The sequence below is a fragment of the Hibiscus syriacus genome, unplaced genomic scaffold (assembly GCF_006381635.1).
Source record: "Hibiscus syriacus cultivar Baekdansim isolate YM2019G1 unplaced genomic scaffold, ASM638163v2 tig00015426_pilon, whole genome shotgun sequence".
Taxonomy (NCBI): Eukaryota; Viridiplantae; Streptophyta; class Magnoliopsida; order Malvales; family Malvaceae; genus Hibiscus; species Hibiscus syriacus.
The window spans coordinates 285734-305824 of NW_024062362.1; the positions used below are offsets into that span (position 1 = coordinate 285734).

Here is a 20091-nt window from a genome sequence, read left to right on the forward strand (position 1 = left end):
TAATATTGAATCGAAATCCCAAAAGGATAACATGTTAGAGCAAAAGAATGTGAACCATGCCCGAAGCATGATAGACCCAATGGTTAAAATTCTCATAGATGAAAAAGTAGTATAAGATGGTCATATAGCGGAGGCAAGTACTCTTGAAAAACCCAAGAAATAACTAATAATATATCTCTAGAAGAGTTTTAGGTACTTGAAAAATGAAAATTGGAATAATGAAGATATCTCTATAAGTTATGTCATTACGAGAAAATGATAAAACCAAAATAGAAAAGTTGTCGACAACGATTTTACAAATACTATTTCTATAGAAGTAAAGAAATAAAATCAGGATCTTGAATTGAAATCTATCCAGAAGTATAAATGTGAAAATAATTTGAGATACAAAGAAAGACGTTATTCAAGTGAAGTTAAATCAACTTCCAAAACATGGACAAATAGTCCAAACACCTAAAGGTGTAATGCAAATAAGGTATAAATGAGTAGTCATAAGATATACAATACGACTTGAATCATAAAGACTTTAAATTTGTGGTGGATGTAATTACTTTATTACTCTGACAATTATGATAACTTTATAGCGTGTTTAATGGTTTGTGGATCCATGTATAATGATATTTATCCTTGAAGAATTAAAATGCTAGAAGCATTTACAAATTTCTACTAAATTTGTACAAATATATCCGTTTAATTATTTAGATGAAATGAATCAATCTAAATGTGTATGATATATCTGAATCGATGAGAACCTACTCGCTCATATGTCTTTATACAGACATCAAGATCAAATTATGATAATTAATGTGTACTTTGAATTGAAACTCCTAAAGAGCTTTAAAATAGAATTCCTAAAAGTCAAAAGTATCTTAATCGTTTAAAGGAATATGTGATATAAATAATCTTGAAATCAAGTTTTGTCTTGACCTGTAGATCGAGTACTTAAATTAGAATAATTGAAAAGATGATACATCAAAAGAAGAGCAATGTAAATATTTGACGAATCCGTTCAAGTGATAATATAAAAAGATCTATTCATTGATGTATTGTTTACTTGAATGTTTTAAGATTGTATTCAAGATTAAGATGTAATATCCAAAGATCTTATGTGATATTATCATGAAGGGAGCAAATACGTGTTGTACTCTTTTTCTCTTAACCATGGTTTTGTCCCATTGGATTTTCCTGATAAGGTTTTAAATGAGACAACATTATTATACTTATTAAAGATATGTATATTCTTTTATCTTCATTAAGAGTTTTTCCCGCAGAGTTTTTATCTTAATAAAGTTTTAACGAAGCACATTATCTTCATACACATTCAAGAATGAGTGTTATGAATATTTATTTATGTGGATATCTATCTCTGTCTTTTATCTCTATATATAAGATAGTATTTTGATTTACTTATTATGACTTTAATATCCATTAGAGTTAGAGTTTTATATAATATCTTGTTATACTTATAAATATGGAGTTTAAAGAAAGCATTATACGCAACTTAGATTGAGATAATAATACAATTCTCTCCCATTGATCATATACCTTTCGTTCTTCTTGTTCTATCTTATTGCTTCGTTTAGATTATTTCATAACAAATTTATACTTTTTTAGCATTATATATTTATTGATTGGTATATAAATTGTAATAAAAAATAAGAATTTTAATAATTAATAATTTTATAGAAATTGAGGGGGAGGGAGAACTTATTTAAAAATAAATAATATAAATATCACAATTTACTTCAAAAGTAATATTATATCAACTACATATCACGATGTAACATTTGACATAGTCACATAATCTTATTCCTAAAGATAATCCAACATCTCATAAATCAAACATACCTTAAAAAACCTATTTTAATAGATTAATGTCTATCAATAAACGTGCAAAGCTTAAAAATTCATACCAAGAGTGGAATCTAAAAAATATGCAGAAAAATGGATAGACGGTTGTGCATTGAAAGCCCAATTTGTTTACAGCCCTAACAATGGACTAGGCGACTAGCCATTAAGTGTGATGATCCTCCATGGGGGAAAAAAAGAAATTCATTTTGCCTCCTTTAATTAGTTTACAAATGTCCTTGTCCTGTAATTAATTTACAAATGTCCATGTCCTGTAATTAATTTACAAATGATTCAGCAGCAGCACCCATCTGCCAAAAAAATACCAAAAGGCACCACAACAATGTAATGTCCAATCTATTTTAGAATTCCGCAAAATACAGATACAAAAAGGAAGCACAAGAAGAGAAACTCTAAATTGGATAGTGTTCTATTTTTAAGTCGAGACTATAATTTTTTTCAGAGATGTTATATAACGAGTTTCAATAGCTTCAAAATAACAATAATGCATTGGGGATCACGAACACGAAGCTAGTATTAGTTTGAGTTCTATAAAAAGCATAGCCTAGGAAAAATACTAGCTATACCCTCTAACAGATGAATCAATCACAAAAAATTCCATCAGGAGTCTTGGATAGTTGTGCTGTAAGCGAAGCATGGAGAATGACCAAAAAGGAAGCAAAACAAAGGGAGGAAAGCTACCTGTAAACTTCTGGGCTACGAATGTTAGTTGTCATCACCACCGTCATCATCATCACCATCATCTTCGTCATCATCATCAGAGTAGTTATTATCACTAAATTGCTCATATATTTGATATTCCCCATCACTACCGTCTGCTGCCTGTATAGCATCAGCAGCACCAGATACCGTTGATGGAAAGCTACCAAAAAGCTCTTGCAAGTATGTCCTAGAGTTGTTCTCCATATCTAAATCTACATAATATATAGGAAATTTCAAGCAGACAAGGAACATGAAGATGGGAACAAACCAAATACAAAACTCATAGGTTTACATCAACATGTATCTATATGCGTGCGTTTGCATGCTTGTATGTGTTAGCATATCTATGCATGTATGAAAAGCTTAGATACTTTGAGGTTGAAACTGAAGACCTATAATCGTTTAAAATTTAAATACTTTATTAGAAATGAAGAGTCGCCTCCCACAATAAAAATATCCGTATAAACTAAGAAGTTAGAATATAAATTCATTTCTAGCTCTGTTAAAAGATTTTTATGGAAGTATGGCTTGAGAGATCTGGAATCACATATTTTCATTCTTAGAGCTACCACAAGAGAACTAATTTTAACATAATGAGCTTAGCTTATACCAATGCAGACTCACTCTTATATACAAACAAAATAGCCTAATATGGTAGGTGACCATTGCAAAAAGAAGTCCCAACAGCCTGCATTGCATAAAAGAGTAAGTGGTAATGAATCTTTAAGCCTGAATTGCCCCTAGATGTGCTTTTCCTACACATGCTCAAAAGCACGGCTAACTGCCAAATCACAACTCTATTTAAAAGATGCAAGCTTTCAAGAAAAGCAGACTGCCTTGATTCGAGGATACATGTATCAGGTTGCAAAGAGATTTCATCATCCTACAAATGAAAAAAGAAATCAATAAAGTTCCTTTGTGGTTTTTTCTTATTCTGAGACAACCATGAAATAAGGAAAATATACAGTAACATAATGATCAATCGAGTGTTAACAAAAATGTTAAAGATAGGACAAATGACTTACAAGATTAAGTGTCTCATACATATCCAATTCCTCTTCATCATCAGCCTCAACTTCATCTTCCTCATTATCAGAATTTTTGGGTCTCTCTTTATCTTCATCACCTATAGCAACTTAAATGGTTACTTTAGTGCAGCTAGTGAAACCAGCCTGATATAAGAAGAATGCAATCTAGTTTTGATTGAAAGGTCCTAAGAATTCACTAAGAAAATAGAAAATTGTGTACAAGTAATATTGGCAAGGGAGAAAATCAAATTTTTTTTTTTGATAAGAATGGCAGGCCTCGATAAGAATGGCAAAGGGAGAAAATCAATGATAACATGGAAAACCAAACTTTGCAGCAAAAAAGGAGGAATATGGCAAATAAATAGATTCAAGAAAAGAGAAGCATGGGTCAACATAGAGTTACATGAATATGTTAAAATCACATTCAATGACAACAATTTCAATATTGCTTTGCTAGATTAAGATCGATTATCATCAATATTGAGTGACATAAAAATCGAAGTAGGGCACTTTTTTTTTATAGAAAAAGTAGGGCACTTAAATGAACCATGGAATTGATAAGGATATTATTAAGGTGATCATTTCAATAGTCTTTTCACAATGAGTTGAAAATATCGCATCAACTATTTCCTACTGCAATCAATATAAAAATATGAACGTAAATAATATTTTAACTAACATTAAAGGTGCTTTTATGGAACTCATTACTGAAATCCAATTAAAAAACAATTGAATAAAAGATGAGATGTCAAGAAACTTAAAGAAAGGGTTGCTCATTTGAACCTTTATTAGTTTGCCGGTGCTCTTCTTGAGAGTTGAAGACATCCTTGTACATGCATGATCTCTTTAACTTCTCAAATTCATCGGAGTAAGATTTCAATATGCTTTCTGCACCAGCTTCAGGATATATTGATAAGAACCTTACTGCTACGCGAAGTCTCAGGCAATCAAGCATACACTCTGAGAACCAGCCTGTTTTAGGCTGCAAAGTTTATACATAAAATAAGCCTTAAATATTCTCTCTAGAATTGTAAAATGAATTATGTTTCGACTTGTATGCAAGAAACTTGAGGAGATTGCTCCAAAAAAAAAATTCAATCATCTAAGACTCTTATACTGCCATCGTATAAACATCTGTTCTAGGGGGAAAAGGAAGGGAAAAAATCCATTGGATGACACCAGAGATAAACTAACCAGCACGTCTGTTCAATACTGAAGACTCACATTGCATGTTACTAGTTTCGGAGGCTTTCTTATCTCTTGTTGAATGTAATCATCATCCAGTTCAAATAGTTGAAATAATGTATGGCATTTGTAAGGAAATACTTGGAAAGAACATAAATCTCCCCACTTATGCTTCAAGCTGTGTCATAAAAGAAGATATTAGGAAAATAATCTTCAAACAAAGTATTAAAACTCAGCACAAGCATTTGGATGGAATGGAATATCAAGCAACTGCTGTCAATCAGTATTGTTAAGGTGCATCTAAGCATTAAGACGCAGCCATGGAAGGGGATAGCGTTTCACACTCTCCCAGGCGAGTCATTTTAAAGAGGCGAATGATGGGTTCAATTCAGGCCCTGCCTAAACTAAATGGCACCCGAATCGGACCAAACCATTTGTCAGGCTATTGTTCTCTTGTGTTGTTCCTTCAAAGTAATGGAGTAAGACATTGATTTCTCAAAAAGATCAACTGATTGTACGATAGACTTCCCTGAAAAACATTGGCGCGCGTGTAAACGAGGTGCTCTACCAACCGAGCTATAGCCCTTGTATTTGTCATATTATGTAGATAATTTCTTGTCAAGATGAATATTAGATGATCCACCATCATAATCCTTTTATTACGGTATGTTGTGCTATAAATTGTGGACACAAAATTATCTATTTCTAGACCTAAAAGGATTCTATAAAAACTAAACTATCAGAAACTTAGGTGCCGTTTTGTTCGCTAGAATATTTCTGAGGGAATTGGAATCTGTGAAGGAATTAGAATCTTTCAGGAATTGAAATCCAATTCCATATTCTGTTTGGTTGGCAGGAAATTGAATTCTGTTTGGTTCGCAGACATGTCAGATGAATTTGATTTCAGTAATATAAAATAACAGGATTGTCCTTCTTGTTTTTTTTCTTAATTTTAGTTTGTTTTATAAATTACATGTAGCAATATATTATAAAAATTTAAAAAAAATTAAATTTTAATTTTATTGATTGATTATTCATTTCAATAAATTATAAAAATCATGCTAATAAATATTATAAGTTAAAATCATCCCAATTAGAGATGGCCATGGGTCGGGTTGGGTTGGGTTTTTGGTCCACCCGACCCGACCCGAGAACAAGGGAACTAGGGATGGCAAACGGGTACAGTTTCGTGGATTCCACACCGCATCCGCTCCAATTGGGGCGGGGATGGGTATAATTTTAGCGGGTAGTGGGCGGGTGTGGATTTAGAAAGTGGTACCCGTCGCGGGTGGTGGGCGGGTAATGGGTTTGAGACATTACCCGCCCCGCATCCGCCCGCCCCACATCCGCCCGCCCAGCTAAATATCCATTAAATTTTTGGATCATTATGAATTTAGGTGTAATTTTATAGACTAATTTATAAATTCTAATATTGTATAAGATATAACATGTAATTTATCAAACTCTCCAACAAATGGCAAAAGATATTTTGGGCATTCCTGTCTCCACTGTCCCATCAAAATCTGCATTCAGTATAGGTGGAAGAGTAATTGGTCCTTATCGTAGTCAACTACTTCCGGAGATGATTGAAGCATTAATGTATACTCAAAATTGGCTTTGGGCCGATATTAAAAGTAATATTATTATTTAATTTATATTAGTTGTCAAATTGTGCTTAATTATCTTATTAAAGTTTAGTTACTAACTTATATTAGTTTTACTTTCTATTATATATGTAGGTAGTAGTGAATTTAAATTGGAGCGCTCTCAGTTGAAGGAAATAGAGAATGATGATTGTAATACTGGAGTATTATATGTCACAAATATTGCCTGAAATTTTAGAATGTTGTGCCAAATAACAAAAACATTATGTGTTTGTCATTTATGTTTCTAGACTTTAATTATGTCCTTTATTATGGTGTTTTATGTATTTTAAGATCTATATTAACACTTAACTTAGATAATCCTTAGATTATTTTATTATGTTTCTTAATGGACATGTTTTTTTATGTTTGTTGCTTATGTATAACTTAAGTTTGCTGTCAGGCGGGTCTAGACGGGTACGTCGCTAGAGGGTAGTGGATGTGGGGATGAATTTGAGAATGTACCCGCGTGGGCGGGTGTGGATTTGAAAATTTGTATCCATCATGGGTGGTGGGCGGGTGGTGGATTGAAAAATATTAGGTGGGTATGGGGATGGGGATGGGGGTATCCGCACCCGACCCGCCCGTTTGCCATCCCTAAAGGGAACCTCAATCCGAGACCCGACCCGACCAAAATAAAGTTTCACCCGACCCGACTCGAATATATGAATTAGAAATTCGACCCGACCTAAAAATAATAAAAAAAATATTTTATTCAATAAAAACAATAACTTAATTGAAAAATATATATATATATATAGAGGGGTATTATTATAATAATTTCTAAATATGTAAGGTAAAATTATATATTTTTTGAGTCTGGTCGGGTCGGGTATTTTTCACCCTAAACCCGAACCCGATCCGAATATCACACTTAAAAAAAACCGATCCGACCCGACCAAAATAAAGTTTCACCTAACCCGACCAAAATATATGAATTAGAAATCTGACCCGACCAAACCCGAAATAATAAAAAAAATATTTTTATTCAATAAAAACAGTGACTTATTTGAAAAAAATTATATATAGAGAGGTATTATTGTAATTATTCCTAAATATATATAAGGTAAAATTATATATATTTTTGGGTCGGGTATTTTTCACCATAAACCTGAACTCGACCCGACCCGACCCGAATATCACACTTAAAAAACCGACCCAACTCGAACAAAATAAAGTTTCACCCGAACCGAATATATGAATTAGAAATCCGACCCGACCCAAAATAATAAAAAATTATTTTTATTCAATACATGAATAAGTTACCAAAAGATTGATGAGTGTAGTATGGTCAAATTTCAATTCCCTCCAACAAGGGAAATGAATTTCATCTATTACTTTCTCTCATTTGATGGAAAGTTGAAGCCATGAGGTATTTCAATTCCCCCTAATTCCAAGGGATTCATGCCAACCAAACACCACCTTAGATCTCGTCTATTCAAACACATTAGTATCAACTTACTTATTAGCTGCACTAGCATCTGCATAGCTTCGCAATGGTTCAGGTGCACGAAATTCAGTTCTCTGATATCTGATAAAAGAAAATACAGAAGAAAGCACCCTGCAATTGACTTAATGGAAGCCATCAAGCATAAGATATAACAAAGGAGATTATTGCAAGAACTCTTACATGCGAGATTCAGGATCTTTGCGAGGATCATATCCTTTTCTGATCCAGAATCTTAGAAATGGTCCATTTGAAAAGTAGTAAGCAACCCCAAGTAGAAGCCTGAAAGGAGAGAGATAAGATCATCAAGTACATAAACTGTTCCAAGGAAAACCTTAAATAAATAGGAGCGCAAGGTTTCATACAAGACCTTTTAAGGACCAAATGGCTAAATTTTAGACTTTTCTCAAGCAAGCGCTCAGTTATTGATTCCTTGGGCCATATAGGTCGTTCATCAAACAGCTTAGATACAATCATCTGCCACTCCCACTGCTCTGAGCCTTGGGTTATAAGTTCTTCCCAGTTCACAGTCTTAGGAACCTGTGCGAACGCTAAGTCCAACAGGAAGATGGTGAATAAATCTTTACATTGTTCATGTTTGAGTCTCTTCTTTAAGTTAAATATTTCCATCTATATTTGCAAATATATATATATATATATACACACTAAATCATCGTAAAAGATTTTCTTCAACATAAAGAAACTAAAGGTTAGATCCAAAAGAATCTAAATCCAATATGATATAGAGAGAGAGACTATAAGCATATTTTGACATTAGTTATTAGAAAACAAAATATAAAATCCAGCAGAAATATAAAATGCAATCAGCAGGATATCTTTAATGTTGAAATCAATTGCAAGGCCTGGCTCTAGGTCAACCTGCATGGAAGGAAACAAAATTAGCAGTTCAAACATCTCTCCTTGCTAAAATAAGATGTTGCTGAAAAGAAAGGAGATATTAACTGCAGCCAAGCATGCCCGTATTGTTTTAATGATACAGAGAATGAAAAGTTTAACAAGTAGCATTATTAAAAGGGAAGGAAAGTGTATTGAAGTCCACCACAAACTTAGATCAGCAACAAAGCTTCATTTGTTCTATATTCTTGCTCAGTGTTATCATAACATGAGAAAGGCAAGTTGTCATTAACTTTTGACCGGGTAGATGCATGTCACAGTGTGAAAAATTTTAAAATAAAAATTTAAAATACAATTGTATCTCATATGTTCTTGATTAAACCACATAGTGAGATTAATGCGCCTATAAAAACTATACAGAAAAAGATAATCCACCTTTTCTACTAATCATTTTCATACCAGTACAGTAGTAGTTATTACAAATGTTCTAAAACCTGGATAAACCCCTCAGGGTGTGTTTGGTTTACGGAATGTAAGATTACCAGTGGGAATGTAAGATTACCGGTGAGAATGTAAGATTATCAGGGAATATGATTACTATGAATGTTATATTTTGTGTTTGGTTGGTTTAGCAGGAATGTAAGATTACCATATTTGGTTAAAGGAATAAAAGATTATTAGAATGTTTATTTGACCAAATTGTCCTTATTATATATTTGTTTTTTAACAAGTTGGAAAATATTTATATATTTTCTTTAAAAACTTTGAATTCATAAAATTTATATATATTTTTTTACAAAATTGAAAATATAAAAAAGTTTAATGAAAGGGTAAAATTTTATTTTAACCCCTGAACTTCATATAAAATTTTAATTATAGATTTTGTTTTTGTAAATTTAAAATAATTTAAAGATAAATTTATAATTTAACCATCGTAGAATTTTTATTGTTCAATGAAAAAAAAGGATATTTTTGAAAGAAAAAAAAATTAAGGGCACTTTAGTCCAAAACACTGGTAATCCAACAATATCTAAGGAAAGTGAGGTAATGACATTCCCGGTAATATATCTCAAAAAATCTACTATTGGTAATAAAACATTACCGGGAATGAGATTCCCGGCCAACCAAACATGGGAATGTGGATTCTATTCCCATGGGAATCTCACGTTCCTTGATCCAAACACCCCCTCAGAGATATATTATTAAAGACTTAAATCATAGGCATGTATATGGTTAAGCATGTACATGTCCATTTGTTTGCTGCAGAGGCTCGCAAACATGTTAATGTTTACTGTGTTTCAGTGCATATATTGCAGAAAGAAAATATTTTAGTCAATACCTCCGCACTAAACTGTACAACTCCCTCTTGTTTCTTTTTTGAACTTAAGATGGTTGATGGTCTTAACCTGAAATAGAAAGTATTTCCAAAGTTCGTCCAAAGAGCAAAGCATGTGAAATCAACATTTCCAAGTAATCTAGAATTGGATAACATAAATCAAACACGACGTTTTAAAGACAAGTTCTGCTCATAACTATGCCTCCATTCTTTTGAAATTTCTTAAAAGAAATAGAACCAAGTTCACCACTACTTCTTAATTACAACCTGCACTGGGATTGATAAGTCAAACATTGCAAACAACATTTACCTTCCATATAAACATTTACACAATAGTACAGATGATTTAGGTTACTCTCACGCCTTTCCAGAAGTAAGAATATGAACTTCAATTAAGAATCTCCCTTTAATCAAAACAGATATGGCAAAAAAAAGTATACGGTAAAAGAGAAACAAAAAGCCAGGGATTTCTTACACTACATTCTCCGGAATATCTTTGGGTGAAAAGAGCGGGGGCAAAATCATCATCACATCCCCCTGATCCTCATCCATGAACCCACCTTTTTCTGCCAAACAATTAAAAGAACACAATAAATTTGTCAAACATAACTTAATTTAATTTCCATTGCATGTTGAAGCTTTAACCATAAAGACCTCACCAAAGGATGGCTCCTCCGCTTCCTCCCAATTTCTCTTTCTTTTCCTGGCATCATCGGCATGAACCGGGAGAACATGCTGATAATCAGCCATTCCTTCAACAAAAACGGAAAATTCAAAATTCAAGGCAAGCACCTATCACCTTTGCACCATTTCTAAAACAATAAAAACCCTTACTCCGTTCTTAAAAGTTAAAACAAACAGAAAATGAATTCTAACCATCAAAATTATATGCTTCCGAGATACGAGAAACGATATCAGCACAAAGCTCAGTTCCTTCTTCTTCTTCTTCTGGCCTCTGCACTTCAACTTGAGGAGGCCGTACCGTATTTTCCGAATCAGTTACTCCAGATGTTGAACATTCATGTAACTTACTAGAAGCTTCGGTAGTTTTCCCATTAGAACACTTCTTTTTCGATATTCTAAGCAGCAAATTGCTACAGGGACGAAGGTCGCCAAATGCGGGATGCGAGAAAGGATCTTCGGGACGAAAATGGAGCTCCAATCTGTTTGTCAGCGAGCTACGAGCCTGTTAAGAGGGAACAAAGATATAATTACCGAGCTTGCGCAAGTAAAAACAATTAAAATCAATAAATACCAACAAATAGAATAGTTATAGGAAATCTTGCCTTGAGAATCCCTTCAGTTCCTCCAAGAGTCTGGATGGCGCGATCGGCCGTCTTCGGATATCCCGGATAGTGCACGGCAAACGCCTCACTGTTGGGCAACGTGCCCGATACTCTACCCTCTTTAATCACTCCCATTGCACCTCACTCTCGCCGATTGGGATTTTAGGTTTTCGATTCCTCCTTTAATCACAAAATTTCTTTCGGTTTAATGTTTAAAAATTAAAATCCTAACTTAGGGTTTCAACCGACCTTTATGTTCACCGTATTTCAGCGTTTGTGTTTCACTGAATTTAATTATAACATCAAAATAATAACAACTCAAAATTATAAATTTTGATTATCTACGTGATAAATTATGCATTTAGTACTTAAATTATTAATTTTATATATTTTAGCATCTAAATTTTTAATTTTTTCAAAATTATATTTAATGTTTACTTTTTATTTTATTTTAGTACCCTTCATAAAAAAACTTAAAGCGTTTAGTACATAAACTATCAATTTTTATCCATTTTGATACCTAAACTTTCAATAATTTCAAAACTTAACCTTAAATTCTGAACATGTACTAAAAATGAAACAAAAACAAAAGTTTTAACGGGGTACTAAAATAAAATAAAAATTAAAGTTTAGCTATAGTTTTAAAATAATTAAAAGTTTAGGTACAAAAACATATCAAAATTGATGGTTTATGCACTAAATGAATAATTTACCCTCATTTAATAATGTAGCTTTAAATTTACCAAAAGAAAATGGTAAAATTTCATATTTACTCCCTCTCAGAATTTCAATTTAATTTAAGTCCTTTAAATTCTTTTATTAAATAGAACTTTTATATTTGTATTCATTTACCATAGAGATCACTTAGTTCATGCTTGTGTTTAAATTAGTATAACATTTTATATTTATATATTAATAATTATTATACATAGATTTTAGATTATATATATTAAAATGGTTGTTCTTTGTTCCCATATGTAATGTGGTAAGGGGAGATAAGATAGTAGGTTGCCCCCAACATCAGGTTGAGAGCAGCTTCCGTAGAAAACCTCTGAATTATGAAATGTCCTCTGTGGGACTCAATCTCACGACCTCAAGATTAATAACCTTGTGTTCTACCAATTGAGCTGGATAGTCATCTCTTTAGATTATATATATTGTACTTATAATATTTTTTGGTCAATATTGTTCCTTAATAATTTTTTGTCAATTTTTTTCAACTTTGATTTTTTATTATTTAAAATTTATTATTGATAAAAATACGAAAAATATATTTTTAAAATGATTAATGTAGTTTTGAAATCTATAAACTTTTAAAAACTCAATATAAGGGATAAATTTAATGGAAAAAAGGAAGTAATTATTATGCATAGATTTTAGCTTATATGTATTATACTTATAATATTTTAACTTGGTATGTTATTCGGGTCAATTCCATAATGAATGCATCATCTGAGGTCAAAATGAAAGAAATGAAAATAATTAACTAAAAATATTAAAAAAATATTATGTGATATGTGTTAAAGACATGTATTTGTATAAGCCAAACGATATTGACGCGTGTATAAACTTTTTCTTCAATCGATTAATGAGTGTATCTTTAAAAGAATATATTTAAATACTTGAAAAAAATCATATATATATATATAATATGAGATTTAAGAATTTCATGGTCAAATTTATTAATTATGAGTTGTCAAAATATGTATTAAATTTGATTAAACTTGTGTCAATACAATACAATATAATATATATATATATATATATATATATATATATATATATATATATATATATATATATATATATATGTCTTATCAAGTTCAAGACATATTTTTAACAGTTCAAAATCAACAAGTTTGGTCATGAGATCTTCAAATCTCATCATGTTTATATATGGAAATTTTAGGGGTCCAATAATCGTTGGTGACGACGGTAAACGGTGACCGATGGCAGAAACCAATAGTGATCGATAACCGTGTTGAGTGTCGGTCAATGATAAGAATTTTGATCGAATTTAAGAGTAAAATTAATATTTTTATTTAAAATTTAGGGCTAAATTAATATTTTTATATAAAGTTTAAAATTAAACTAGTATTTTATATATAATATAGAGGTCAACTTAAAATTTAATCATTTTTACTAACATGCCACGTAAGCAAAGCAATGAAAATTAACCAACCAGTGACTAAAATAAGATAGATAAAAAAATAAAACTATAAAAGTGACTAAAACATAACGTTTTCGAAAAGTATGACCTAAATAATATAAATAAAAAACAAAGGGATAACTAATGTAGTTTACTCTTTGTTTTTATAATAAAGCCATTTTATAGAAGAAAAAACGTTCCCGTTTTTCTCCGGTTTAATTTTCCGTCTCTACGGAGCACAAGATTTTGTTTCCTTCTACCCAGATTTCCTTCAAACCAAACAGGACTAAAAAGAAAGTTTAGAGATTTTCAAATCCAATAGAAAACGGGTTAATAGAGATGAATTTGAAAGAAGCATTATGGAGCAAGACAACAGATTCGAACGAACCTCCGTCTCCATCATCGTCATCGCCGAAAGACCCAGAATCAGAAGCAGCATCGGCTGCTGCAACGAGTGCGGTTGAAGAACTAGTTAACTCTCTTAAAAAGCAACGAATCTACAGAGAAGTCACCCTCGCTCTCCGCACCGGCCTCCGTGACGCCCGCGCCGAGTTCTCTTTCCTCCGAGTCCGTGGCCTCCGTTTCCTCCTCAAATCCCTTCGATCTATAGCTCAATCTGACTCCTCCATCGGTCTCTTTTCACAGACTCAGTCAATCCCCGAGCTCCAAGGTTTCACGACTTCAATTATTTCTCCCAAGAATTCATTGTTTTTTTTAATCTTAACTTTTATGTGTGAATATGATTATGTGGGTGGCAGTGGTTCCGGTGTTGTTTGAGCATTCTTTGAAAGAAACAGCGGATGAAAAGGTGGGAAGCTTGGATCACATATTCAGCGTGGAGCCAATGAAGGTTAAAAGTCCTTCCACGGACTCAGAAGTTGCTCTTGCGCTTAGAGTCTTGGAAGGTTGCTGTCTACTTCACCCTGAAAGCACTCATTTGGCACATCAACATAAGGCCATCCCGGTAATTCTATATTTACTTTTAAGAAACTGTATGGTATACCAGAATTTCGATTTACATTTGTACTTTCTATAAAATGATTGCTTGCTTGAATGACTGACAAGTCTCTTTTTCATTAGATATGTGAAGTAGGATTGAAAAGTGAACATTAATATCATTCTAGTATCTAGTATTGAGCATGTCAAATTATGATTTTTTTATTTTATTTTGATAGATGTCAAATTATGTTAAAACATACAAGCAGGGTCTCGTTTCACATCTGCAATTTGCCTACATTTAACCGCTCATTTTTTAGGAATATAAATTTCAACAGGCAGTATTTCCTCGTCTATTGCTGATGGTAATATGCTATGAATAAAAAAAAATCTCTAAACATTTATTAAATAACTAACTCTATTCATTATATTTGTTTTTCATAATTTTGGTATGATTTGTAATAGGTAATGAATGTTATTGCTGATTATTTTTAAATTGCTACAATTTGTTTCTTGATCTTTTGAGTTAATTCATGCAACCATGAATTTTGGAAAAAGGAAGACATGCTAAGTTTTAATTTTAGCTTTTACTTGAAGAACATAAGCAAGTTAAACTATAACATTTAAATTTGTATCCTTCAAGAAACAACATTACTCTTGAAATAAACTAAACTCGATTCAGAGGTTGTTACACATGATTTGAAGAAAGAAAACGTGGAATTAGAATCTTCTATGCTTAACGATTCTCTTTAAATGTAAGATAGTGGATTATTATTGTTTATATATACATATAATGTGAAAGAGGGAGAACTTGAACCTACACCATGGTCGTCTGGAGTATTAATGATGTGGCATAGGAAGAAAAGAGCAGTGAACGAAAAGAAATAAGGCTGAAAAACCAGTTTGAAAGAAGTTGGAACACAAAACAACTTAGGGTTATAAACAGCCTCTAGTTTTGCTGTTAATTCAAAGATAGTATTAATAGTAACAATTAATTCCGGCTGTAAAGCCTAAAACTTATTTATATAGGCTTTCTTTCTTGCAAGCAAAATTACTAGATATTCTTGCAAGCAAAGTTACTCGACTTTCTTGCAAATAGAGTTTTATTCTTAACTCTAGACTTAAACCCCAAGAAAACTAATAACATTAGCTTTCCAAAACGTAACTAATGCTTAAACTAAGTATTATAAAATAAAATATTATAAATTAGTCTTCTGTGTCATTAGGTCGATTGGAAGAGCGGTTGGTTCATGCCTTTAATCAAACGGGGTTTGAATTAATATTGAAGTTGCTGATTTTGATGGGAAGATGCACATGGAAGAGCAAGATCATGATATTCATCATAGATCGGTTCTAACATTCCATGTGCATCTTCCCATCAAAATCAGCAACTTCAATATTAATTCCACCCTTGCTTGATTCAAGGGCATGAACCAACTGTCCCTCCAATCGATCTCATACTACTGGTTTTGTAGGTCCAACATGAAAGAGTTTTCTTTAAAACCTAGATTAGATTTCTCAATAAGACTACCTTCCGGTATTGTCAAACTGGTTGTGGGCACGCTTCGGCATCTCCATCTGGTCTCTCATTTGTTCCAATCGAAACCAAGCATGAACTTCACGTGTCAATTCTTCATCCGCTCGTCGTAGTGCAGCCAATTCTGTTTCTTGATAATGATTCCCTCTTCCTCAAGCTCTAACACATCCAATCATGGCTTAACAGCAAACTACTTTAAACCTTAGGATCTAATTAGGCTTTGATTACCATCATTGATGTAGTATAGGGAGAAAATAGCAATGAACCAAAAGAACTAAGGCTAAAAAACAAGTTCAAAAGAAGTTGAAACCCATGAATACTTGGGGTTATAAATACCTTCTAGTTTTTCTATTAATTCAAAGAAAGTGGTACAACAATTAATTTTGGCTGTAAAGCCTACAAATTATTTATATATAGGCCTTCTTAGATACCATGAAAACTAATAGCATTAGCTGTCCAAAATATATATAATACTTGAAGTAAATATTAAAAAAAAAAAACTGAAATAATAAAATAAAATATTATACATTGAGCTCCTACGTCAATTAATTCTTAGATACCATGATATATATTTTTATTTTTTATTGTAATTTGAGTTTTTTATTTTATGTCAAGCCATAAATCATACTTCACGATTGGTTTTTTTCTTTATAATTAATTAGATAAGTATATCTAGTTAGACACTTAAAATTTTAAACAGTTTAGTAAATGAAGTCATTGATTTCAATAAATACCAAAAACAAGACCATCATAGTTTCGGCATTAACTTTCTAAATTATTAAATTGACCATTGTATTTTTTGAGATCAACTTGATCATATTTATATGCCAATTATTTAAAATGTTAACCTAGTCTTTCCAAATAGATTATTTAAATTGTTAAGTAAACAAAAGTTTTGTTACTAATATGATCAAATCAAATTATTTTATATGTTTTAATACCACATTGTTTGCGGCAAAGGGTAAATATTGACATCTTACAATTACAAAATTAGCTATAAAATTGGGGGGAAAAGAGAAAAGAAACAGACAATAGAAGTATGAATAAGAAGAGTAAACTATTTCGTCAGAAGTGCTAGATTTAGAAAGTTGTGGCACTTAAAAAAGGGAAGAGTTAAAAGAGGGTTGAGTATTAAAAACATCCACTACATAAAAAATCTGGTTAAAACATCAAGTTATCATATGTGTTGGTAATGAACCTTTTTCCTCCCTCTTACCTGAGAAGAATGAATAAAATACGCAAATTCACTGTTCTGCAAACAGAGCTCATATGGGAGGACAAAAATGTTTCAAGAATGGTGCAAGTCTTCAGTTTTAGTTATGTAGCATACCATGTAATCTAAACTTTGAGTGTTTGATATGATACAGGTTTTGATGAATGTCTTGTCAACTCGAGGAGTTCTTGAGCAAGGTGCATGTCTGGATGCTTTAATCTCAATAATGTTGGATTCCTCAGCTAATCAAATGGTATTTAATCCTTTTTAGGCTATGGAATGTGTTGCATAATGCTTTAGTTTCAAATTATAGTCCAATAGTTTCATTTCAATTTTGGCTGCCAATTTTTATTAACAGCTCTCAGTATTATTATGCTAATGCTACCGTATCACGGACCTATTTTCCTGCATCATCATGGTTGCATAAACTTAATATGTTATTTAGCTTGGACAATTAAACTTGTTCCGTGCCACTCATGAAGCTTTTCCATCTTAATCCTTAAAGATGTTAAGTTGTCAACGATTGTTAGCTCCATCAGTATTAGTAAATAATAGCAAAGGTGTTGTTCTGCAGCCTTTTCCTTTTGACTAGGAGAAAGAAAAAGAAGAGTCCAACTTTACTTGGTACCCCCTTACAATTGGCGGGTTGGTTATGTCCAGCCATTCAACAAGATTAACGGTATAGGCTTGTAGGAAGCTAATGATAAATATTTCATCAAAATGGTCTCCAGTTAGCTAGTCAAAAACCTCTTGATATAGATACTTTGATTTGGACCGGTTTTTCCACCATTTACATCTTATACGTCTTCCCAGAAAATTAGTTTTGTTGAATCGTAGTTTGCCGCTAAAATGGAAACATTCTAACAAGGATTGGAAACACTCAAGTAAGTTCCACGAAAATGTCTCTTCTTTGATGTTTAGCAGAAGTTTTATTCTAAGCTTTGTAAGCAATGTAAGGCTTATGGTTGATGCTATCTTTCTTGTGTTCATTCATTCCTTGCACATTTTCTGCTATTGCTTCCCAGGATTTTGAAGCATGTAATGGCATCGAGGAAGTTGCAGAGCTCATACGAGACAAACAATTGGATGAAAATCTCAGGTACTTAAAATTAGTAGTTGGGATACTGATTCAAGTCCTTGTTCCCATTTTCTGATGCTCCGGTTTAAGAAACCTGTTTGTTTTTCTACTATGTCTCATGTGGTAAACCAGTAAGTTTCTTGCTTGTTCGCGTCGATGACACGATCTCCGGATGCTTTTTTCTCTTCTTAATGCTAAGCAATGTCTCACTCGTTCAGTTTAACTTAAAAACAAAGATCGTTCTGCTGATCAGATTAAAATGTGGAGAGTTCTTGCTTCTACTCATTGGGCATTTAAATGGAAGGGAAAGGTCTCCCATGGCAACCATTCATGAAGAGGTAAGACGACTTTTAGGTGAAAAATCGGCTTCGTTGATATGGGCTGCAAGTCAGTTCGGCTCGACCCTCGATCCAGACCAGAGACTAACAGCTCTTCACATCCAGGCCCGCCGGGTTCTAGAATCCCTAGACTTGTATTGAGTTTTAACTTCTATCGCTTCTCTTTATATTGCTTGTAGTTTCATGGAAAATCATTGCTGATTTTAGAAGAATGCGAAGATGTTACCGTATCGGACCAGCACCCTGGTGGTGGTTGGTGACTGCTAGTTAAGCTAGGGGAGAATAATATTGCAAGCTAAAATAATATAGAAAAATAAGAAATTTGATTAAAAGATTAATAAAATAAAGAGTAAAATATAAGAAAGAATGTTATATGACATTTAATTTAAGGTTAATTTATAACGGATTTTAACTTAAAATTCTACTTTTCTAATCTATGAAGTTATGCAACTGATAATAATTTTGGTTACAAACGAAAAAGTTACATTATAATGGGTTTTAACATAAAATATTAATGGTATATTCCTAAAAATTACATAATTAATAATAATTTTAGTTATAACAAGAAAAAATCATTTATATTTTTAAATTATAACCGGAATAATTATGGGTTTAGTTTTTCAAAGTTAATTAGCTTTCTTTGTGGATTTCCTTTTTCTTTTTTCCTCCTGTTTTCTCATTGTTTACTTTCTTTAAAGTTTCACCTTTTTGCCATTAGTTGATGCTGTTCAGCCCCCACTAATAGTTGAATTTATGTTGCTGTTGTCGTTTAGGATCTTTCATTCTCTCTCTCTCTCTAAAATTTCATCTTCATTATATTTATTTTACTAAACTACACATTTAGTACCTAAACAATTATTTTTGTTTCATTTTAGTACCTAAACTTTCATCTGTTTCAAAATCATACATGATGTTTACTTTTGTTTCATTTTGATGTGATAAAAACTTAGTAGAATTATTACAACATAACACTTTCTTATGGGTAAACTACTTCATTCATCATATCTTCTCCCTCTTATTTTGATCACTGAAGTTTATTTTTTAATTTAATTTCTTAACTTTCAAATTGGAGTAATTTAATCACTCTAACTTTTAAATTTAACTTGTTTATTTTAACTATATATTCATGAAACAATAATAAAAATGTTATGTCATAAAATGTTATTGATAAAATAAACTAGAGTGATTAAAACATGAGCAATTTAAAAGTTGAGTAGTTAAATTGAAATTTTTTAAACCTTAGTGCCCAAAATAAGTGTGAAAAAATAGTTAAGTGATGAATGATGTAATTTATCCATAAAAATGTCACGTGTAATAATTTCATTAGTTTTTAACATTGTGGTACTAAAATGAAATAAAAAATAAACATTAAATATGATTTTGAAACAAATCAAAGTTTATTCACTAAAATAAAATAAACTAATAATTTAAGTACTAAATGTATAGTTTATCCTATTTATTTTGTGAAACAAAACACTTTACACCATGA

At 31.9% G+C, this 20091-nt stretch overlaps 2 protein-coding genes across 2 annotated transcripts; one reads left to right on the forward strand and one right to left on the reverse strand.

The window, feature by feature from the left end:
* Positions 1-2037: 2037 nt before the first annotated feature.
* On the reverse strand, positions 2038-11613 carry LOC120207839 (general transcription factor 3C polypeptide 5-like). The gene is made up of 15 exons (XM_039207259.1): positions 11352-11613; positions 10942-11251; positions 10725-10817; positions 10541-10631; positions 10069-10135; positions 8711-8753; positions 8245-8416; positions 8058-8156; positions 7890-7958; positions 4824-4962; positions 4383-4581; positions 3597-3697; positions 3424-3454; positions 2551-2783; positions 2038-2159 (listed from the first exon to the last, which is right to left on the reverse strand). The coding sequence occupies exons 1-14, from the start codon at positions 11484-11486 to the stop codon at positions 2575-2577; spliced, it is 1758 nt and encodes a 585-aa protein (XP_039063190.1). The 5' UTR covers positions 11487-11613; the 3' UTR covers positions 2038-2159; positions 2551-2574.
* Positions 11614-13716: 2103 nt separating this feature from the next.
* LOC120207840 lies at positions 13717-18870 on the forward strand. The gene is made up of 5 exons (XM_039207260.1): positions 13717-14170; positions 14259-14464; positions 17341-17439; positions 18212-18285; positions 18518-18870. Exons 1-5 carry the CDS (start codon positions 13840-13842, stop codon positions 18741-18743), a joined length of 936 nt encoding a protein of 311 aa, XP_039063191.1. The 5' UTR covers positions 13717-13839; the 3' UTR covers positions 18744-18870.
* The last annotated feature ends 1221 nt before the right edge of the window (positions 18871-20091 follow it).